This window comes from Lampris incognitus, chromosome 15, assembly GCF_029633865.1.
Source record: "Lampris incognitus isolate fLamInc1 chromosome 15, fLamInc1.hap2, whole genome shotgun sequence".
In the NCBI taxonomy this organism is placed as follows: Eukaryota; Metazoa; Chordata; class Actinopteri; order Lampriformes; family Lampridae; genus Lampris; species Lampris incognitus.
In genome coordinates this window covers 29,107,146-29,132,060 of record NC_079225.1, presented here as the reverse complement: position 1 = coordinate 29,132,060, position 24,915 = coordinate 29,107,146, and the positions used below count along the sequence as shown (strand labels likewise).

General features: G+C 46.1%; 1 protein-coding gene across 1 annotated transcript in view; it reads right to left on the bottom strand.

Moving 5' to 3' along the window:
• Nucleotides 1-215: 215 nt before the first annotated feature.
• The window catches only part of LOC130124836 (MAM domain-containing glycosylphosphatidylinositol anchor protein 2-like), a 199,167-nt gene continuing 174,467 nt past the window's right edge, over nucleotides 216-24,915 (bottom strand). Inside the window, exons 15-18 of the mRNA XM_056294184.1 lie at nucleotides 11,548-11,709; nucleotides 3,015-3,145; nucleotides 1,878-1,974; nucleotides 216-304 (exon numbers count right to left, since the gene is read on the bottom strand). Of these exons, the coding sequence (XP_056150159.1) occupies nucleotides 216-304; nucleotides 1,878-1,974; nucleotides 3,015-3,145; nucleotides 11,548-11,709 (479 nt within the window). The remainder of the gene's footprint in view (nucleotides 305-1,877; nucleotides 1,975-3,014; nucleotides 3,146-11,547; nucleotides 11,710-24,915) is intronic.

Sequence of the window (24,915 nt, the reverse complement as noted above, 5' to 3'; positions counted from 1 at the left end):
AGCGCGTCGTCCTTATTACTTTTTGTGTAACTTTTTTGTCACTATTTTTTCTCGCTTTTGTGGATTTTTTTTCTTTTTTTTGTCCCTCTGTGGTCCACTGTGGGCCCCCTCGCCGCTTTCAGAATGTATGAATCTTTGGTGATAGGATGCCGAGGGTACTGGTTTCACAGACGCTGGGTCTGACTGTTCGCCTCCCAAGACGACGGACAGGGGGGTCACCTTTGACCCTCCAGGAGGGTCATCACCAAGGTGACGCACAGCAGCCATATATGGGAGGAGGCGGGTGGAGCCACTGATCTGAGATCTGAATAGAGTGGAGTAAAGGACAAAAAAAATAGCATCACTTGTGTGAAAATTGCTATTTTCTCCAAATCAAAAATAAATTAAAAATTTTTTCCCCCAGCACAAACAAGAATAAACAGAGGAACAAATGGAGATCGGATGTATTTATTCATTCATTTAATGGGAAGGGATTGCGGACGACAACAGTGCCCTAGTTAGCTTTCAGCTATTTTTCATCTATTGTGCTCGGGCCACAGACCGCAGTGGGAAGAAAGAAAAAGAGGAAGACAGAATAAGGAAAAAGCATTAAAATTGTACCAACATGTTGAATTTTTGCACAATAAAAAGGTACTGTGGAACTATCACAATTCCCAACCAATTCATTGCATGAGTGATTTCCTCTAAGTTACTTTTATTTCATTATCTAATATTGGTAGGCAGGGTATTTCATGTGTCAGGTTTTAACAAAGGAGGTAGTCTGACCAAATGTGTCCTTGTATTGTGGTTAAGAGTCAGCAAACATTTCTTAGTGGGTGATGAGGCAAGATTTATGATTGTAAACGGGTGACAATTATCCACAAGGTGTAGGAGACTATCAAAAGGCAGTATGTTTTACTCCCAATACCAAATGGTCGCACATGCTGCATTTTTAAATGACTGTGTGACCACATGTACGCACATTTTAAGCAGCTGGATTTAGCACATTCTTCTTAAGCATGACCAGGGGAAAAGGGACAATTTTCCACATTTATCTCTTACATCACATGGAGTCATGTAAGATTCATTGTGTGAGATTGAATTGCATAATTCATGAGATGACTCTATGCTCAACCTTGGCGACCACTCCTTCACTCCAAATGAAGTAATGTTGTAGAATCATAATGGATCCAAATGTGGAAGGTAATTGAAAACTGAACATCTAATTCATCATCAGTAATTTCAGCATTAGTTACCATCAGTGTGCTTTTGTCACCTCAATGATAAAAATCAAATATAGTCCTTCAAATAAGCAAAATAATAGGCTGAACAACATGGACTTGTTTCTGATGGATCAAGTATAATAACTTTCCTTCGCTGTTTGATCTTCCATGAAGAAGACCAAAGATGGAAAACAGGATTGTCTTATCTAGGGGATGTTAAAGGAATGGCTAAGTTAAAAATGTGTCTGTAAAATGTTGCACTTTAGACTATAAATAGGCGGCGGATTTAAATCAAATCACGGTAAGAGAACAGCCTTTCGCTACCTGCCAAGATCACCTTGTCAATTGCAGACCATTTTCTGTGTCCTGTTTTCTATTTTCGCCTTCTGTTTGTTCCCGCAGCGCAATTACAGTGCTCCACTCGGCCGGTTTGACTATCGCTCATGTGATTACAGCCCTGTTGCTATGGCAACTGTGCCCCCCATCCCCCCCAGCTCTGCCACCTGAGGTGGTAGTTCAACATTGGAAACTGTCTAAAGTCAGCTATAAACGCCATGAATTTCAACTTTTGCCCACCGAGGTGGCACAGTACACCCACCTAGAGTTTACATAAGAGGGAATGGAGAGAACAGGGATCAATAGAAATGTGGTGGCTGGGACGGATGTGGTACTTACTGGGTGGCGGGTCTCGACACTCCCCTTCCTCCAGTGTGACGTCATCAATGGCAATGTCCCCCTCAATGCCAGGGCCCCGGATGCCTTCTATAACAACCTTTAAGGGGCAAGAAAGAGTGTTTTTCCTCCACTTATTCATCCCCAATATCACAAGGGATAAAATGTAAAAATGAAAACATATCAGCACTTAGTATAAAGAAAATGATCACAATTTCAACATTAACTTTCTATAGATGTTGTATGGATAACACTGCATTAGCATTCATAATACTGGCCAGTCTTCTGTGTCTCTCTGAAATACAGCCGCGATTGTGCAGAAAAGTGTGAATGAATGTGAGCACTTACTTCTTGGTTTGCCAATAGGCTGCATTGTATAAGAGTGCAAATAGCAGTGCCACATGAAAATATATAAGAAAATGCAAGTAACAATGCTATACACAGCTGTATAATGTAACATTTATATGCACATTTTCTTACACAATACAGCCTATCTGCACAATAGGAACTATTTTTTTTTTTTTTGCATTTAGGGTTTGACCTCCAGTGATGTCAGAGGCGGAAACACTTTTGATTGTGTTTCAGAGATGCACAGAAGACTACTCAGTATTATGGCTGCTAATGGAGTGTTATTCCTGCAATATGTTTATAGAGATAATGCTAAAACGTCATCATTGTTTCCTTTTAATTGCTCACACAAACCAGCATGTGGCAAGTGTTTTGAATGAATGTGGATAAAAAAAAAAATCCAAAAAAAAAAATCCAATCAAATGTTTTTTTGTTCTGCAACCCACAAAAACTGTGACCAAAGAGGAGACCGGTTTTAGGCCAAAAAGATGATTTTCCACCACCAAACCCACAAACCTGTTGCATGATATTGTTGCAGTACTTAAAACAAAGTACAAAGTTCAAGGTTTTGTGATGGCACAGTTTCAGCGCTATTGCTCGTCCAATAAATATTATCTACACACTCCACACTGCTTAATTCCATGGTTTATGATGTGCTACAGCTACATGTATCTCCTGGGATTCAAGACTGCATAAAAACTACGAACTTGGGGAAAGAAAGAGGCAAACGAGGGAAAGCTGTCATGTGTTGGATTGCTGAAGGGGGATGCTAGCTATGGTTTTCCATCTAACCTGGAAGGATGCTGTTGGATGAATGCTGACTTTGGCCTGCTTCCAGCGGTCACCTTGGTTACCGCTCAGTGACCACACAGGACTCTCTGAGGCTGTCTGACCCTTCTGTTTCAGAAAGGCATTCAAAGTCCCTGCAGTGGACAAGGGGAGACCGTTAGATAAGAGAAGCTGGTACAGGAACGCATCACTTTACATAAATGTGGTGAGATACGCACACACACACTCTTTTACGCACACTATATTCTCAAATTCAAACGTACATAAGTGAACACAACACACAAACACACTTGCCATAAATATGATTACATATTTATACATCTGGCACTCAAAAACATTGAACAATGTGGTACATTAGGACATTTCCTGACCAGAAATACTCCATCCAGCGTATCCATCTAGAAACTGTTAAAAAACAACACTAAAACAATCATGTGACTTTCCTCAACAAACCTTCAGAGCCCAGACCAGTTTAAAAGGGGAAGTTACACGGATATCGAGGAGACCTATCAGATATGTTTAAACATCTTAAACTTAATATTCATCTCTATCGCCTGCATTCCTAATTCATGTATTCCTCTGCATTCAAGGCAGAGCTGAAGCAGTAGCAAAGGTTAAAAGCAGGTCATAAGAATTGATGCATTTATTAATTTGGGGGTCTGGAAGTGACGATAAATTATTCCCATGCTCAATGTGATGAAGTTAAAATTTCCCCAACAGGTGGTAAGTGACAAGAATGCTTGCTTAATGTAAATACATCCCCCGTGCATTGCCTTTACAGTACTTCAGAGCTTTTCAGACTATTCCTGTATCATCCATCTCTCTTTCCTCTCACCTGAAGTTTCCTTAATGTGGCATGGCATGTTACTGGTTGAAACCCTGCCTACAATAAAATGCAGCAACCACTCTTTCAGTGTTTTTCGGACACATTTAAATTTCATTTTTAGGGCAACCCCGGTGTTGCATCAATTTGAGCCCTAGGCAGCAAAACTGAAGTCGTGAGGCAGGGTAGACTGTAGCAGGTCAGAAGTGAAGACTCTCCCCTTGGTGAGTCGGCTTGTTTGGCCGGCCCTGGGCTTTGATATCAGACTGTCAGATGATGACACTGACTGTAACCACCCTTTAACCTCCACTACACAGCACATAATGGGAAATTCCTGTGGAACCAATTGTGTTTGTGTTGGTATTACAGTTGCCACACAAGAGAGAGAGAGAGAGAGAGAGAGAGAGAGAGAGAGAGAGAGAGAGAGAGAGAGAGAGAGAGAGAGAGAGAGAGAGAGAGAGAGAGAGAGAGAGAGACAGACCAGTAGCCTCATAGCAGCAGGCCAGCAACCTACATTCATTTAATGCTGGCACCATAGCAAGGTACTTCCTCAGCTCAGCAGGACCACTGCTCTGATGTCAAAGGGAGGGGTAATTCTCAAGAAGGGGAAGAGGCACTTTCACAGGAATGCCTGGCAGGCAAAGATGGAGCTGTGTCTAAGATTGCTACCTTGCTTTTGATGCATTTTTGGCTCAGCGAGGAGCCTCATTACTGTACAGGGCACTTTGAATGTATCTCCATACAGGAGAGAGGGAGAGCAATACGCCCCTGTTTCCATCCCCTCATCAGCACAGTATATGCTTTCCCCAACGACAGCACAATCTGGAGTGAGGAATGAGCCCTCGTACAGAGCATGACCTGCGGTTTCATCTCCTGTTGAAATGCTTTACCATGTATGAGGAAGGAATCTTGCTGAGCTGGGTGGCTGGCATTTTCTTTCAACTCACTGCGCTGTAGGTGGTTATGTCAGTGTTACTACATCCTAAGCAAAGCTGGCTCATGTAAATTCCTTGGGGGGCACTATTTTAAAAACCACCAGTGGCAGACACAGTTGAAATGAAAAGGATTGAAGTACAGAAAAGTGGGACTGGACACTTTCATTTAAATGGAAGGAGAGAGGTACTGAAGCTCTGTGCCACCCTTCTAGCTAATGAAGGTATTGACTTCATTGCTTCTCAGCAGGTCCGACTTAAAACAGACTTACTTTGTGTACCATGTTAGAGGACTTAATCCTGTAAACAAATGCGACACAGGCTCCAAAGGCAAACTTTGAAGTGTGCTTCAGTAATTAAGTGTGACCTTGTCCCAGGTATCCCCCACTAGCAAGCTATGGAGGAGTCTCTTTGAGACTGTGCCACTGTTTTCATTAGTGTGTGGGCGAGACTGCTTATTGACTGATTTGGGCCCCCAGCGCTACCATGCCACAACTTGACTGTGACTCACCTCGAGAGCACCATCTCACAGAACATCAAAGTCTCAACGAGCACCTTTTAGGAGGGGATTCTTCCAATTCCATAGGTTCTATGACCCACAGATTTAATTCCAATGCAAGCCTCAACTATGTCAGATGACTAAGATTACTATTAGCATATTTGGGGAAAAAAAACAAAAAACAAATACGGTAGGAGAGGTCAGTAGTAATATGTGTATGCACGCATTCATTTATTGAGCAACATTAATTAACATTAACTCGGAAGTAAGACTGTACGCTGGTCAGTCAAGGTAGATTGGATGAACGGTGAAAGATTTTCAATCCATTTTCAAACAATTTTGGGGGGTCCGGGTAGCATGGCGGTTTATTCCGTTGCTTACCAACACAGGGATCGCTAGTTCGAATCCCCATGTTACCTCCGGGTTGGTTGGGCATCCCTACAGACACAATTGGCTGTGTCTGCGGGTGGGAAGCCGGATGAGGGTATGTGTCCTGGTCGCTGCACTAGCACCTCCTCTGGTCAGTTGGGGCAACTGTTTGGGGGTGGGGGGGAACTGGGGGGAATAGCGTGATCCTCCTATGCCCTACGTCCCCCTGGCGAAACTCCTCACTGTCAGGTGAAAAGAAGTGGCTGGTGACTCCACATGTATCGTAAGAGGCATGTGGTAGTCTGCAGCCCTCCTCCCCAGATTAGCAGAGGGGGTGGAACAGCTTGGAAGAGTGGAGTAATTGGGCAAGTTCAATCGGTGAGAAAAAGGTGGAATTTCTTTTTTCAAATCTAGTGACAGCCCTATGTCTCGTCTAACTTTGTTTTGAAATGGTATATTCCTGGACGATACGAATCTACACAAACATATTAAAGTGAAAATTTGTCAATTTTCAACCTTATCTCTGTGTGCCTGTGACAGGGATAGCATAAGAAAAACACCTGCAGTTGTTCCCAATCATTTCTGCATCTCTGGGGTGGCAGTGAAACTACAGCCTAGCAGGGTTTCTAATACTCTAATCTACTCTAAACATGCCATTCAAAAAACAAACTCATTCTCTCGACTAAACTACGTCTGCAAGGGTGGACATGTCATCCCACAACACTAGTGCAAAGGATTTTATGGACGAAGACACAGAAGCAGACGCCTCACAGCAAGAAGGTCCTGGGTTTGAACCCCGGGGTTGTCCAACCTTGTGGGGGTCATCCCAGGTCGTCCTCTGTGTGGCGTTTTTATGTTCTCTCCGTGTCTGCATGGGTTTCCTCCGGGTTCTTCGGTTTCCTCCCACAGTCCAAAGTCATGTAGGTCAGGTGAATCAGCCATACTAAATTGTCCCTAGTTGTGAATGTGTCGGCCCTGTGATGGACTGGCGGCCTGTTCAGGGTGTCTCCCCGCCTGCCGCCCAATGACTGCTGGGATAGGCTTTAGCATCCTGCGACCCCAATTGGGATAAGCGGTTTGGATAATGGATGGATGGATGGATGGACAAAGAAGCTTAAGTGCAATACATTCTGGTACGTGTACATGCTGTGGGAAAGACTGTGAGCAGGAGAACATTGATTTCTCCATCAATATAGTTATGTAGTAATCAATATAGTATGTAGATTTTCTTGCTTCGAGTACATTACTCATCAGGACTGATTATACATACACAAAACCACTGGCGAAATTTTCCTTTAATTGGAAACATTAGCATGGCTTTTGCTAATCTCCGGTTTGAAAATGTCATCACAAACTGAACTGGAATATCAAAAACAAACTTCCTATACTATAGCGACAATTCCTCTCATGCCGGGAGAGGTGGGACACTAAATGGAGCATGGCTCTGGTGTATCTGAGCCGGGTCTCAAGCCCTTGACATTTAGCCCATTCATCATTACATGCCACGGTCTGGGCACGGGCCTCACCACAGACGGGAAGGGCAGGGGAAGGGGGGAGTCTGGCTGGCGATCAATCTGAGCAAATTGGAAATGTCACGGCCTACTCAACCTCGGCAGGGAGCCGGAGGAGCTCTCATCTCCCCGCTGAGTGCCCCTCCGACTCCTCTATCCACAAATCCTTGCCCTCCTCCTTCTCATCCCCCTCTCCAGATGTTTGGTCCACCACCTCAACCTGGACACTTCCACATGTCCGCTCAGCAATAGCGAGCTAAGCTGCGGCCTGTCTAGATCTCAGATCACGAATCCTGTGACTAACCCTGGGTTAAGCTGATATCTTTTGTCTAAAAAGTGAAAGCCAGCAAAGTTCCCCTATTTGGTACCTTCAGTCGTTTGATGGTACAACAGACACCCTTTTAGCTTTCCCAGCCTAAAGCTGTTCTCCTGCTAGTCTGCCTCAGTGCTGCTCTCAAATAATGAGAACTTAATTTAAAAGCAAAGTCAAACCCCACATTGTTAACGGGTGAGATGAACCAGTGGAGTGCTGCAGTTTCTCTTTTATTTATATTTACTAAGCTGCTCAAAAATGCGATACGACCCAAACAGGGGAGAGGCCAGTGAAACGGCTTCAAAGTGCAGTATTGTGTAAACATGCAGACACATAAATTTGCATAAAAACCCATCACATACATTTGAAATAGGAAATTAATATAAAGTGCTGAAAATATAATACTTACACAGTTCTATCTTTTCTGATCAACATTTATAAGTCAATTTAGATCAGTTTGTAGAATGTGTTTTCACCTTCACATTATCCTGTTACCAGTGACCACAAAACTTGATTAAATCCACTGTTTAACAGTATCTAACAATTTGCAAAGTAAAACAGTCAGTTTATGAGGACGTCTAAGAGGGGGGAAGACATCTAATCACTACTGAAGTCATTTTTTTTCCTAATACACGGCTTTTGCACCTACCAAATTAAAACATATTTGCAACAAGTTGCATGTCTAACAAGCAATGGTGATGCAATAAGCCTCCAAGAACCACCCCCCAACACACACACACACACACACACACACACACATACACACACACTGTGTGGTAATTAATGACAAGGGAAGAATCTGAGGCAGAAAAGAGATCACTAGAAGAGGCCTGCTTTTTTGTGGAAAAATCTAATCTTGCTTACCACTGACCTACACACACAAGCAAATATGCACACACACACACACACACACACACACACACACACACACACACACACACACACACACACACAAAACCCGAACACACCACGTTTTATCAAAGGCGGAGAGTGCCTGTGTTTGACTGATTGGGTCCCCTGTGAAGAAAGCCTTAGAGCAGAACATTAACCACAGAGTGCCTCTTCACAGGCAGAGGGGAAATGGCGCCACACTTTTCAAGTGCTCCAGACAAAGTTGTTCCACAGAGACATCATCTAGTTCCAGAAAATCGAGAGCTAATGCTGAAATGTTGTCGAATAATGCAGTGCCCATTCAAAATGTGCCTGTTTGGAAAGGTCCGATTGCTTGGCCTCTGGTATTGCTGCTTGCAGCTTTCTTGGGAACTGCTCGAGAAAGCTGCAAGCAGTAATCTGGGTATGGGGACAGTTGAGCTGCGGTATCTACACTACCGTTCAAAAGTTTGGGATCACCCAAACAATTTTGTGTTTTCCATGAAAAGTCACACTTATTCACCACCATATGTTGTGAAATGAATAGAAAATAGAGTCAAGACATTGACAAGGTTAGAAATAATGATTTGTATTTGAAATAAGATTTTTTTTACATCAAACTTTGCTTTCGTCAAAGAATCCTCCATTTGCAGCAATTACAGCATTGCAGACCTTTGGCATTCTAGCTGTTAATTTGTTGAGGTAATCTGGAGAAATTGCACCCCACGCTTCCAGAAGCAGCTCCCACAAGTTGGATTGGTTGGATGGGCACTTCTTTGAGCAGATTGAGTTTCTGGAGCATCACATTTGTGGGGTCAATTAAACGCTCAAAATGGCCAGAAAAAGAGAACTTTCATCTGAAACTCGACAGTCTATTCTTGTTCTTAGAAATGAAGGCTATTCCATGCGAGAAATTGCTAAGAAATTGAAGATTTCCTACACCGGTGTGTACTACTCCCTTCAGAGGACAGCACAAACAGGCTCTAACCAGAGTAGAAAAAGAAGTGGGAGGCCGCGTTGCACAACTGAGCAAGAAGATAAGTACATTAGAGTCTCTAGTTTGAGAAACAGACGCCTCACAGGTCCCCAACTGGCATCTTCATTAAATAGTACCTGTTAGAGCCTGTTTGTGCTGTCCTCTGAAGGGAGTAGTACACACCGGTGTAGGAAATCTTCAATTTCTTAGCAATTTCTCGCATGGAATAGCCTTCATTTCTAAGAACAAGAATAGACTGTCGAGTTTCAGATGAAAGTTCTTTTTTTCTGGCCATTTTGAGCGTTTAATTGACCCCACAAATGTGATGCTCCAGAAACTCAATCTGCTCAAAGAAGTGCCCATCCAACCAATCCAACTTGTGGGAGCTGCTTCTGGAAGCGTGGGGTGCAATTTCTCCAGATTACCTCAACAAATTAACAGCTAGAATGCCAAAGGTCTGCAATGCTGTAATTGCTGCAAATGGAGGATTCTTTGACGAAAGCAAAGTTTGATGTAAAAAAAATCTTATTTCAAATACAAATCATTATTTCTAACCTTGTCAATGTCTTGACTCTATTTTCTATTCATTTCACAACATATGGTGGTGAATAAGTGTGACTTTTCATGGAAAACACAGAATTGTTTGGGTGATCCCAAACTTTTGAACGGTAGTGTATACCCATGACATCATCACATCTGTATTACACACGTGACATCACCACGTCAGTACGTTTGGCATGACCACTAAGCCGAACAACTTCCAGTGTTTCTGACTAATTTGTCCCACAGTGACATCATCTAGTTCCAGAAATCAAGAGCTAATGCCGAAATTTTGTTAACTAGTGCAGGGCCTGTTCAAAACGTGCCTGTTCGGAATGGGCCAATTGCTTGGCCTTTGCTATTGCTGCTTGCAGCTTTCTCGGGAATTGCTCGAAAACACTGTAAGCAGTTATGAGTGTGGGGACAGTTGAGCTGCGGTATTTATAACCATGATGTCGTCACGTGTGACATCATCACGTCTGTATCACACGCGTGATGTCATCATTTCCATACGTTTGGCACGACCGCTCATCCGAACAACTTCACACTCGATACAGCACTGCCTTGGGTTCTCAACAACACATCTGCCATGTGTGAAGTCAATCGGATGAAGGATTGTAGAGAAAATTGAAGGACAGACCGACATACATACATACATATAGAGAGAGGGAGATTCCTTCCATTTTAAATACATCTTCAGGGAGGTTTTTGTTCCTCAAAAATGGGATACATATGAGTCCTACACCTATGAATTCTCACTATGTGCCCTGTACCTCAGGCGCTTACAGGAAAAAGGCTGGATCGTTCCCAGCTCCCATGTGATCATTGCATTTCCTGCCTCACAAACAACAGCTTGCTCAAAAAAATAAAATAAATGAAATAAATTCTTAATGCCAGACTGCACTGCAAACATGGAATTGACAAAGCACATTTTAACAGTATAATACCTTATTTTTCTTCAGCTTACTGTTTTTAAGTTACTTCAACATGTTTTAGAAGGTGATATTTTCTTATGTCGAAAGAATTATAAGAAGTCCTGCTGTGGCGTTTCTGTATCAACTGGGTCAAGTTGCATGCTGGTGAAAATACACTTCCTACACTTAGCCATGCTTTGTCAAAGCAATGTGAGTTTCAGTTGAAGCTAACTTTTCCACCTGAGTACCAGAGGCCTATTGCTGTAACTGAATCATTAATTTAATCAGAGCGAGTTTTTTTTTGTGGGTTTTTCCCCCCTTTTTATGCCCAATTGTACTTGGCCAATTACCCTATTTTCCAAGCTTTCCTAGTTGCTGCCCCACCCCCTTTGCTGATCTGGGGAGGGCTGTAGACTACCACATACCTCCTCTGATACATGTGGAGTCACCAGCTGCTTCTTTTCACCTGACAGTGAGGCGTTTCGCCAGGGGGACGTAGCGCGTGGGAGGATCACGCTAGTCCCCCCAGTTCCCCCTCCTCCCTGAACAGGCACCCCGACCGACCAGAGGAGGCACTAGTGCAGCAACCAGGACACATACCCTCTTCTTAAGTGGTAAAATTATTGAATACTGAGTAATAAACATGAACTGTAATTATCTCAAAATGGATGCATAAAAAAACCCTTTGTCTGCAAACAACAGAGTAAAACAAATGCAATCAAATGGTATCTCAAAAACTTACTAGTCAACTGGAGGATTGTTGTTATTTATATGAGGAGCATGTCTTACCAATGTGTTTCCCGTACATATGGTAGAAGAAGCCAAAGCAGTAGGCAGGTGGATTGGTGATACCATAGGGGTTCTTAGGGGCCACGTTGAAAAATGGACTCATGAGTCGTGCCTGATCCCCCTCCTTTCTTGGCCTGGACGTCTCAATGTACATATAGAAACCTGGACACACATGTAACATACAGAAAAATACACATGCATGGTCATATGAGCACACAAAAGTTTTTGGGTATCTACTACTACTATCATGTACATGTGTGGAGCCTCAGTGAAGACAAAAATCCTCTAAATATACACCATAATAAAAAACGGAGTACTTAGCAGCATGCGAGACATTGTGTGAATAGGACCTTCCCTTAAAATCCTTTTTTTTTTTTTGCTGCAAGCTCCTTTTTTCAAGGCAACATGACAACAACAACAAACATTGTTTACACATCTCATATATAATGTGCTTAACACAAGAAGAAAAGATTGAACAATAACACGGTTATAGATAAAATGATGGGTAAAAGAGATTAAAACAAATAACATGACCGACCTTAAGAGGCTGAATACACTCAAGAGCAAGAGAGTTTCCGTGAAAGCAGTGATAAAATGTCCTGTGATTTTTTTTTAACAGTAAGTAAACGCTCATTTTGAGCCCGTCTCCACGTACTCACATTTAGAAATGGGTGGAAAAAAGGGGTGTAGATGTAGAGCATAGCAATGGTGGTGTGGGTTAGACTGGAGGTGGCAGTGTTGTAGTAGAACATCTCGCCCTGGCTTCTCACTCGTCTACCCAGAGAGTCTAGTTGGCTAACATCGGCATGTTGCCTTACTACTTGGTTTATATTTTACATTTACACATTTAGCAGACACGAAGTGACTTACAAGAGAGTCAGCAATTAGTAGATAGTTTCAAATGTTACCAACTGGTGTCATAGAGCAGTAGCCTATGTAGCAAGCATGTCATAGCCAAAAAGTTGCTGTCAAGTCAAGGACTTTTAGCGTAGTTGAGTGTTAGAACAGTGGTTCCCAAACTGGAAGGCGTAGAGTTATAAAGGGGGGGAGGGGGTAAATATACATCACCTTTGGTGGACACAAAAAGTAGTTTGCACTGCGAAGTTGTTACAGTCCAGCAGTTTGAGGTAATGCAACATTTATGGATGTCAACCACCGTAAAACAACACAGAAGAAGGCTAATTAATGAGCTCCAAACCGTCCAGACCCACGGGGTGCCTGATGCGAGTGCGTCCTACTAAATGTCCCTCTCAGGTCAACAATGAGTGAGTGACCACAATTTGCGACACGTGACAGTCTCACAGGTGTATCTCTGATTTGAGAAGATCTGTAGCACAAAGCAAGCGCACACAAGTCGCTGAAAGAGTGCAGGACTAGAAGAGTAGTTATTGCAGTGAAAATCCCTGGGAGTTGGTAAACTTGCTATTTTTGTGCAGAGAAGCAATTTTGAGAAAATCTGTTGAAAGCAAAATGAATGTGGTTACACAGTAAAAATTTAAAACATACAAGCCGCAGTGTCACTTTTAATGCGTCCACTCTAAAAGTGACTTGCTCCTTATTTAGTTTTTGATGTCACTCACCGGAGTCACACTTCTGTATTAATTACTATGTTTCAAATAAATTCTATAAGAGTTTGCAAGCAAGTTTGTTTATGTGGTGCTTGTGGGGAGGGGGAGGGGGGCTTGAAAATATTTTTATCTACAAAAGGGCGGCCCTGCAGGAAAAGTTCAGGAACCACTGTGTTAGCACATCAAGAGGCTGGGAATAGGTCAATCCAAAATATAAAGGAGATGTACTTTCTTGTTGAATATATCATGATGGCAATCAGGAATCGGGAATCAGGAACACTTTATTTGTCATTTCATTTCATGTAGTTGCGTAAATGAAATGAAACAAAACGTTGTTTCCCCCAGCCCACAGCAGTGCAACCTATGACAAAAACACAATTAAAAACTACAAGAACACATATAGCAAACTACAAAAAAAAAATAATATGGCGGCCTGTCCAGGGTGTCTCCCGTCTGCCACCCAATGACTGCTGGGATAGGCTCCAGCATCCCCGCAACCCTGAGAGCATGATAAGTGGTTTGGATAATAAATGGATGGATGGAGAAAAAAAAATCACTGTCCAAAAGAGTGAACGTCAGGATGACTGTCGGAACTGCCGGTCTGCATGGGCTAAGAGTTAGCTTAGCCTGCCGCGCTTTCACGTCCTGTCAGACAGCTCCAGCCACGGCCGTAGTCCCTGGGCCCACCAGACACAGCAGACCAGGCTCCCCCAGCCAATCCAATGCCAGCTCTCCCAGCCAGACACCTTTGACACACCTCCCCACACTCCACATGAAGACACCAAAAACACAGTAAATGCTAGGTGAGGCCACCACCAGACCGCCCTCGGTGTTATTGGAGCTGTCAGTCTGCATGGGCTAGCAGTTCTAGCATCCTAGCCCCATACCAACAATCAATATCAACGGAAAAAAGGAAAATAAAATGAAATAATAAACAAGTCTTTTTTACCCCTTTAACAATATCCACTGACATCAGGTTCTATAGACGCTGTTTCAAAGGATGGGACAACAATGACTGAACGCCTCACCAATCCTCTTAGCCTTGACCCTTGCAACAGTTAAGAGGTCACTACCAGAGGACCAAAGGGGGGGGGGGGTTCAATCAGATTCTCGAGTGCCACCAGAACTGCTGGTTTTCAATTCTGCCGGGTAGTTTATTACATTCATTCACCTATTGTGTCAGGTGTTCCAGACATCTTATTAGGTTTTTTTTTCCAGACTTTGCACAGCAGGTGAATGTAATGAATAACCTGGCTGAATGGAAAACCAGCAGTACTGTGGGTCCCCAAGGACCACATTGAAAACCACTGATCTAAAGACAGAAACATGTGACATACACCAATAGTTTTAAATGGATGAATGCACACCAAAAACGTTAATTGGTGCCTCTAGCTGCCATGACGCTCCTACACCAAACATTTCTCAATTTTGGATGGTCAACATCGGACCCAGTGAGCAAAACACAGCTGTTTGTTTTTGGGTTTTTTTTGTGGGTTTCTGCTGCGGGGAATGACTTATACAGAGGTCTGTAGTGCATCATAGAAGCATCAAATAAAGTATGTCAAATGATGTGTGTCAATTATCGTTTCCACTGCATTTGGGCCATAAGCAATCTACCAGACACATAACTAAAAAGCATCTCTGTTAGATGAGTTTAAAAAGATGGATTGACTGATGGATTGATTTAAAAACTAATAAAATAATCCCAAAATCTATTCAAAAAGACACAGACACAATAACACACAGGAGACAGTAACGTTCAAACATGCTCTTTGGGGTTCCCTTGATTTTGTATTTGGGGACAGAGGCAAAATCATTTGGGCTCTAAAGGATGTTGTTTTTAAAAAAAAATTATTTCTAGTTTTTCCCCTTATCCCACCCGATTAACCCAATGGAATATGGCCGGAACTCTTGTCAAATAACGCCCCTGGCTCACGTTTCCACAGGAAGGAGATAGTCGTAACACCAGCTTCCTTCAAACTCGTGTCGGCTGCTCTTGCTATTTTACACGCTGAAGCCTCGCATGGATCGCATCACCTTCAGGCCGCGAAGGAGGCGTAGGGAGAATGCTTTCAGTTGCTTGGCTGCAGGTGCCCGGGTGGGCCAGAGGGGTCGCTGGAGAACGACGAGTCCCCGAACACTACACCGATCTACACCCACTATCCATCAGGTAAGGGTGGCCTAATGAATGCCTTACCCCGTGGACGCTCTGGCCGTGACTGGTTACGGCGAGTCTGGGATACGAACCTCCCAGCCACATGACGAGCGGGTTGCCAGAACGGCGGTTTATTCCGCTCGGCCATCAGAGCGGCAAGGATGTTGAATAAAGAGTGGATGCACTCCTTGAAAAGGAAATCTTTAGAATCCAAACAGTGGCCTGCTAACATTGGACATGACTCACCAACAAATAATTCATTACTGGGAAAGAAAGGAGGAAGAAGCAAAGCAACCTTTGGTCATGCCCAGTTGCTTTTACCCAATCTGTAAAAGCCTTGATTGAAGTGACATCTTCAGTTTCAGAGATAAGCAGGGGGGCTTTCTATCTATGAAGGGCAATTTTTCCATTTTCTAATAACAATGACCAGAGGTGAATTTAAATGATAACCATGGGTAACATTTTATGCTCCCTGGGTTTCACACATGGGCAGCAGCAGCGACAATAGCGAGACTAACAGTCTCCCGACTGTGCCGAGCAACCTAATCTCAAACCAATCTCTGCCCGACCACAGGCAAAGGGAAGGCAGGTAGCGAGTGGCACCACATCCCTTTGGCCAAAATCAAACAAAATCTCTTCCTAAGTTGAATTTGACATCAGATAATTTATAAGCCAAGAACAATGGAGGGCTGATAAACAAATGCTGGACATTTTGGAATCATTAGGGTGATTACAGCCAGTGCACTATTTACTGTCTCAGCCACTGCTGTTGACACACACATGAAAGTCAAAATCACAACTTAAAAACTACCCCCACATAACTTTCATTAGAGCATTTGTGAAGCTTTGTCAAGGTAAAATTAATCCTGGAATGCAAGTTCCCCTTATGCTTTATTCAACTAGCTCTTGAATATCGAATACCATCACAAATAAACAAGCGCGAGTTTGCAATAGTTGCATTACATTACATTAGTCAATAGTTGTGACCACGCACGCACATCCATCCACGTATGTATGCATTCACATGTAACAACCTCGGTGAGGAAATTTTTGTGGACCGACCAACCAACTGAGCGACCGACCAACAGAGTGAGCTATAGACCATATGCATCTGACGTCACTGACGTCAAACTTAATCTCAAATCGAGGCCGCCGCCATGTTGGTGTTCCACATATCATAGTTTACACTGTAATATTGATTATTCTGCTAGACGCTGCATACATTGAATCGCAATAAACGGATTTAAAGAATGTATTCTTCAAACAGCTTGCCAGAGGATGGATGAAGAGGAAAAGAAGAAGGATCTTCCTTTTTCCCGAATATGCAAAGTCGCTACAAGACCTTGTTTTCCAGCGATACAAGAACAAAATCACCATTGCTGGAATCAATCCTTTCTTAATAAGTGAGAGGGACATTGATCCAGATAGACCATCACCAATAGAATCGATGGATCTTGTCACTTTTTTGGTTCTAGAAACCAGTTTTTATACCCGGAATCAGTTCAAGGCCTTCTGTAGCCTTCAAGCTTATAACCAAATGGTGTCTGGCTTTGTCAGCAGTGTGATGGGGGAGATAGTCGGGGGTCACTTTGTTGTTTTGGGAAAGGTCCATCATTCGCAAAAAGTAAATGATCCTCATATTTGCTGTTTGGGTGATTGCAACAACTGATGGAACAGTGCTGAGTGCACATTGTTGATATATGGCCAGTCTTGGCGAATGTTGCTCACATGTGGTGATAATCCTATTTTATGTTGAAACATAACAGGATAAAGGGAAAGTTGGTCTGTACACAAACTAAATGTTCTTGGATTTTGTCTCCCAACATTAAGGATGTGTCATACGCAGAAGTTAGAGAAATAAATGTTCGACCAGCTAGCAAATTGAAAGATACTCAAACAGTTAAATTTACACCAGGCTTAAAGGAACATCAAGATGTTGCTGAACCAGAAAAGAGTAAACAGACTCTCACTGTTCCAAATGCACATACTAATTGAGAAAATTAGTATGTGCAAGAATAAACCAATTATATTGAGTGTTGTACACCCCTTCTCTGAGTCCTTTGTTCCAAAAACTAGGCATATACAAACAATTCCTGACTTATTTGACAAACAGTATCTTGACATGGATTATCATAGTCTACTGCAAGCATGCACAACTGTTAGTATCAACTTGACAGCATCGGATATCAAGTTAATAAAGGGGAAGCAAGGGAGCGAGCAAGCGGATCTTTATGTTACAAGCATAGGGCTGGCAGGATTGGTGCGGTCGTTAGCGAGCTTTTTCTCTGTAATGTCATCTCGGCTTATAGTTGAAAGCCATCTTTGTCTTTGGGTGGAAGTTAGTTCTTCCAAGAACTCTCCTTGGTCTTTTATCACTTGAGGTATACGGAAAAAACTTACTTTTTCATTGTCTAAAGATGCTTTTCCACTCTTGTTACTGCAATTAACCATCAAGCAAAGAACCATTTCTGTTATTAAACAAATTTATTTCGCTAAGAGCACTTCTACAGTAAGATAATTTACTACGAGTACAGAGAGTCACGCTTTGTGTGTTCTCTCAATTTTGAACTCCGCTTCAATGAAACACCAATATGGCTGACGGTTCTGTTGCTATGCGATATAAATGGTTGCTAGGACAAACTGTCACATGACTGCATATGCTCTATAGAGCTGCTGGTTGCAGCTAAAAACACATTCTGAATTTTGAATACTTTGTAAATCTCTGGATCAGGTAGCCATAGGTGCACATGGAAACAGCAATGGACAGACAGCTACAAGATGACTTCACAAAATAAACGCTGATGGTTGCTAATTTTTATATTATACCGTGTGTAACTCCTGGTTCTGTAGAGAACCTAGGTTCTATGAGCTACGGAGTAGTGCTATATTTATATTGCCCTCTGACCTCGCCTCTGGCGACGCTAGGCTCTGAAATTCACCGCTCATGCGACAGCATCCCCTAAGCCCCACCCACAACTGCACTTGACATGCGTCACCACATCACTCGTCAGTTCGACCCACCAAAGCCTCCTTCAAGGGACCTCAGCAGGCGAGCAGGAAAATATAGCACTACTCCGTAGCTCATAGAACCTAGGTTCTCTACAGAACCAGGAGTTCTATTATCGCTACTCCGTAGTGCTGTATTTACATATTGCCCCAACTACGGAGTAGCGGCGGACTAATGCCCCTCGCCTGCCACCCGCGCTGAGGACAATCAGGGGAACAACACCTCACACCCAGTACTCAAATCCCCCCTTTGGCCGGCTAGTATATCGTAGAGGGGAGGCTCGCATAAGGGGGCGGGAAAAAAGAGAAAAGGGAAGGTAACCGTTCCAACTTTCCATATACATATACACATAGGCTATAGCCTATATATAATATTCTTTTTTTTCATTTTATTTTAAATGAACTATGTACAAACGTCCGCGCTCCCGACGGGAGACACTTGCGTATGGCCGGAGCGCATTACGCATCAGTGCGCCTCGCTGTGCCAAGCACAGCACCGGTCACTGTCATAGCAGACTGGTCAGTTAAGTAATGATTAATGAACGAATGTGGCGAAGACCACATTGCCGTTGACATAATAGACTCCATCGCCACACCAGCATAGAGAGCCACCGAAGCGGCTGTGCCCCTCGTGGAGTGCGCTTTAAACCTGGGTACTTCTCTACCAGCCCCCACATAGGCTTGGGAGATCCCGGAGCAAATCCAATGAGAAAGCCTCTGGCTAGACAGCGTCTCTCCTTTCTTGCCCGTCGCCCCGTAGCAGACAAGGACCTGTTTAGTCTTTCTGAAAGGACCAGTGCACTCCAGGTAAACCCGTAGCGCACGAACCCGGCAGAAGAGATGGAGCCTCCTCTCCTCCTCCGAAGAGGGAGAGGGATAAAAGGCCGACAACACCAATGGAACCCGCTGGTAACGCGCGGTGACACGTTTCGGACGAAACGACGGATTCGGGTAGACTATCACCTTTGAACTGTCCGCGGCAAATTCGATGCCCTCATTGGAGAGCGCGCACAGTTCGCTGACCCTACCCAAAGACACCAGGGCCAGCAGGAGCGCCACCTTGGCCGACAGCCACTTAACGTCAGCCGATTCCAAAGGCTCGAATGGCGCAGAACACAACGCCGACAGAACCAGGGATAAATCCCAAGTGGCCGTGCGGTCGTTCCGAACACCCTGCCTGTTCCTCACCCCCTTGAGGAACGCCACCATACGGGGGTGAGAGAAGACAGTGTCGCCACCCAGCCTAGGCATAAAGGCTGAGATCGCTGCCAAGTACCCCTTGATCGATTCGTAGGCTAAATTGTCAGTCGATCTCTTGTATTCCAAGAACCCCGCAACGTGGGCCAAGTATGCAGACAGAGGTTCCACGCCCTCTCCCACGCACCACCTAGCAAAAACTCTCCACTTGGAGTCATACTGCGCCGATGTGCTCGGAGCGCGCGCGGCTTGTATAGTGGCCCCCGTGGCCTCATCAAAGCCCTCCTCTCTCAGCCTGGCCCTCTCAGAAGCCAGGCCGCCAGTTGGAACCCCGCTAGAGGGGGCTCCTGTTGGATAATCCCGTCTGCCTGCGTCAGAGCGTCCAGCCACATCGGGAGGAGGAACTGTGGCGCGCGCACCATGGAAACCATGTTCGGAAACCACGGCGCGCCTGGGTTGTTGGGAGCCACCAGGATCACCGACGCGCCCGTGCATCTGATCCGTTCCACCACCGCCGGTATCAGACCCAGAGGGTGAAAAGCATAGAGCAGCTCGCGTGGCCACGGCTCGATGCCCAGCGCATTCAATCCCATAGGCGGGTTGTCGCTCGGGCAGAGCGAATACCATCGTGCGCATTTGGCGTTCCTCTTGGACGCAAACAAGTCCACCTGCGCCACTCCGAACCTCTCCCAGATCATCTCCACGATAAGAGGATTGAGGGACCAGTTGTCCCAGCTGGGCCCGCCGCGTGACATGATGTCCGCTGCCTCGTTCTGGCTGCCAGGCACATGAACTGCCCGAATGGACTGCGCGTTCTGATGCACCCAACTCCACAGGTCGTAGGCTAACGCACGGCACGCAGCCGACCGCGTCCCGCCCTGCCTGTTGATATACGCCACCGTTGTGGTACTGTCCGACCTGACCAGAATGTGTCGATGTCGTAGGAGAGGAGCGAAATGACGCACCGCCAACAGCACTGCCTCCAGCTCCAGCGTGTTGATGTGCGCATTGTGACTCACGGGCCATACTCCTCTGATTGTGCCGTGGCCACAGATCGCACCCCAACCTCCCAGGGATGCGTCCGTGAATAGAATCACCTCCTCCGATCTGGGTCCGAGGGGAACCCCAACCCTGGATCTGCTGGCCTCTGCCCAGTGATCCAGGTCCAAGCTCACCCCCTCCGGGACCACTAACCTGTGCCGTTGGCGCAGCCGGCGGAACCGGCCCTCTCGAATAAGCCAACACTGGAGTCTCCTCATAAAAAGCAGACCCAGAGGCACCACCTGGTGAGCAGAGGACATGATGCCCAGGAGCCGACGCAGTTGACCTACTGTCACCGACCGGCCCGGGGAAAAACTGGCAAGAAGGTCCTCTAACCCCTGCCACCGCTCCTCCGAGACGGAAGCCAGCATCCTCCCTGAGTCCAACGCTAATCCCAGATAGGTGGTTTCGCGTGACGGCCAGGGAGCGCTCTTCCAGTTTACCGTGAGACCCAGGTCTGACAGGTGCGAGACCAGGTGACTCGTGCGTTCCATAGCCAGCTGGTGATCTGGGGCTATCAGAAGCAGATCGTCCAAGTAGTAGGCTATAACGTAACCCTGGGCGAATAGCGGAGTGAGAGCCGCCTTGACGCACATCGAAAAGACCCGTGGGGCCAAACTGTAGCCGAACGGGAGGACTTTGTACTCGTAACAGGTTCCCTGAAACGCGAACCTGAGATATTTCCAGTGGTGACCCATTATCGGGACATGGAAATATGCGTCCTTGAGGTCCACAGATGTGAACCAGGCTCCGCTCGATATCATGGCTAGGAGCTGGGGGACCGTCAGCATGTGGAATGATTCTTTTCGCACCCAAGTATTGAACCATTTCAGATCTAGAATCGGCTGCATGCCCCCCGATTTCTTGGGCACGAGGAAATATCTCGAACAAACCCCTATTTCCTCTGTGCCTCTCTCCACCACATGTATCGCGTCTTTGGACAGCATCTCCAATATTTCCTGCCGCAACACCTCTGCTTCGGCAGGTGAATGGATCAGCGTCTGATTTATGCCCGTGTAAGGGGGAGGACCCTGCTCGAACCGAATCTCGTGCCCATGCCTGACCGTCCGGAGGATCCACTCTGGTACACCCGACAGCGCCTGCCAGCGTGCGTAATGGAGAGACAGAGGGCGCGTGACGCGTTGTGTCTGGCTGTCGAGAAATAGGCTGTATCGCTGCCATTCCGGTCCAACCTCCGAGCTCTCCACGGAAGTGTTGAGAGGCTCCCACGGCGGACCGCGTCCCATATGGGGAGCGAATATGTGCAGGATTTTGCCAAACAGAAGGTGGGAGCGCGGAAAAATCAGCATCAGCATGCGCGCGCCCAGCACCCTCTCCGACTGGCCACAGACAGCGAGTCATGCGCTCCGGTAACCCTGCCTTACGCACGGGAAAACCCAGCGCGTTACTCTGGACGCCTGTCCGATGGGATAAACTAATTTCATTCCCATCTGACAGCTCATGATTATCCGAGACAGGCATAGATACAGAGTTCAACAACCCATAACCTTGTGTACGGTTTGAAACAGAACTGATCTCAGCGGTATAATTCACATAGCCTACACCCTGTGAAGCTAGTGAACCCGTTGCCATATCTGGAACATCTTCGTTTCTTCTGACTTGCTTGCAGAGTCCGGTGGCATGTGACACAACATTACTCACTACACCATGTGCGTGTGGAATAAAAGTAGCATCGACATCACCAACATTATATGACAGACCACCCACCGTAGAATAATCTACAGACGAGGAACACGAAGGATAAAATGCAGAACTGAAATCTTTATTCATCAACATGTTCCCTTCATTGCATGGTAAAACCTTGCCACCAGTGGCCATAACATCAATACCTGCAATGTTCGAACAGGGGGTGTGGGGGTCTGTCGCGCACCGTCAGCGGCGGGGCGGATCTCCCGAGCTGGCACCCCTGGTCTGGTGCTCGTACTTCCGCTTCACGTCAGGCTGAGGACCACCCGCGCCGCCTCCGCCAGCGGGGTGGGACTGACTATGAGCCCCAGGGGCTGGCGCAGGGCCAGCCGACTGGCGCTTGTCGTAGTTCTTGCGGCGCTACGAGGCTCGACCTCGCCCCCCCTGCGGCAGGGGCTTCGGAGAGCCTTGAGCGCGTGTCGGAGGCTGCGCGGGACCCTTCTCTTTGAAGGTCTTAGCCAGCAGCTCCGCGTTGGCCAGGTCGTGAGGGATCTTTTCCAGTGCTGGCTCATCCACACCGAAAAGGCCGTCCGTGTTGATGGGGAGCTTGCGGATCATCTCAACGACCCCGTCCTCCAAGCGACAGTCTTTCGTCCAGAACTCGCGCCTCAGCAGGACTGAGGAGGACAGAGCCGCACCCAGGTTCACCGCGGCATCACGGAAGAACGTGCCGATGATCTGAGAAGCCCTCCAAGCCTCGTCCAGGCGTGAGGCATCGGTGTCGTCATCCCCCTGGCTCTCACTGTTTGATCTTCATCGCCGCCTCCTTGCTCTCCGGTTCGCGTAGCTTACCAGGGTAGAGCCGGGGAAAAAGAAATTTCTCCACAGTGGGGGGCGGCATAGAAGCAGGAGACCAGCCGGCAACCGTCAGGTGGATCTTGGCGTTCACTTTAACAGTGGAGCGCACCTTCCCTGGTTCCGGCCATGTGGCTTTGATGGACTCCGTGATGGGGGGAAGGGCGGAATGTGCTTATGGTCTTGCGCACCTCCACCGAGGCAGAGAACGCCTGATCCATTCCGGGCGTCACCGAGGCATGGACTGGGGCGACCCTTGTGGTCCCCGTCGAAGCCAAGGCCCTCTCGAGGAAAAAAAGGGAAAAAGTCGTCGAACTTTGCCTCCTCCTCGGACCCTTCCTCAGGGACTTGGTAGGAGCAAGATCCGCCATCTTGAGTAGCAGCCTGCGGAACCGCCGGCGGGCACATGTGGTCCTGGCTCCCAGGGAGCACAGCAGAAACCAACGAGCCCGGCCGGGGAGGGATCTCGAACACACCGACACCAACCTGAGTGGAAAGGCGTGTGAGACCCAGCTCGTCCGTCGACTGAGCGGCCATGAAGCGCACACCATGCATGGTGGCGCCTCTAGGCTAGCTGCAGTCTCCCGAACATGAGCCATGCTAGGATGGTCGCTGCAAAAAGGATGGAAATCGCCAGCGTCCTTCTTCCTGTGGCAACAACTGTAAAACTCGGCGAAAAGAACATCGACGTCGACGTTAACACCAGCCATAGTGACGGAGAAAACCGCACTATTGTCAAAATAGAGAAAATAGCTAAGCTAGCTAGCAATGAAGAAAAAACCCCCAACAGAGCTCAGCGCAACACGTCTTCCCTTGAAGGAGGCTCTAGTCGAACTGACGAGTGATGTGGTGACGCATGTCAAGTGCAGTTGTGGGCGGGGCTTAGGGGATGCTGTCGCATGAGCGGTGAATTTCAGAGCCTAGCGTCGCCAGAGGCGAGGTCAGAGGGCAATATGTAAATATAGCACTACGGAGTAGCGATAATAGAACCTTTGGTTACACTATGGGTCCAGTCAAAACTGACCCGCCTTCAGAAAGTATTCATCCCCCTTCAACCTTTTCACATTTAGTTCCTATTATACTTCAAAATGTAATCCCCTCTTTCAGCTAAGAAAGAACTTTATTAATCCCGAAGGACATTTTTCTGCCATCAACATGCTCAATGCAAGAGAAACACAGTAAATTAAGCTAATAAGTTAACAAAATAATTTCAATACATTATTTTTTTTTCTTATTCAAGAAGTTTTTTTTTTGTTGCCCCCCCCCTTTTTTTTTCTCTCCCCAATTGTACTTGGCCAATTACCCCACTCTTCCAAGCCGTCCTGGTCGCTGCCCCACCCCCTCTGCCAGTCCGGGGAGGGTTGCAGACTACCACATGCCTCCTCCGATACACGTGGAGATCCTCTTCTTTTCACCCGACAGTGAGGAGTTTCACCAGGGGGACGTAGCACATGGGAGGATCACGCTATTCTCCCCAGTTCCCCCTCCCCCTGAACAGGCGCCTCGACTGACCAGAGGAGGCACTAGTGCAGCGACCAGGACACATACCCACATCCAGCTTCCCACCCGCAGACACGGCCAATTGTGTCTGTAGGGATGCCCGACCAAGCCGGAGGTAACACAAGGATTCGAACCGGCGATCCCCGTGTTGGTAGGCAACGGAATAGACTGCTACACCACCCGGACACCCAAAGAATTTTTCTTTTTCTTTTTAATTAAAGACTTACATTTCTCATGTATGCAAGTATTCACCTCCCTCTCAGTCAATACTTTGTTGTGGACAGACCTTTGGCAGCAATTACAACTGCCAAAGGGTACGTCTGTATGAGCTTTGCAGTTAGATTTTGGATTTTTTTCCCCACATTCCTACATGCAAATTGTTCCAACTTTACTAGGTTA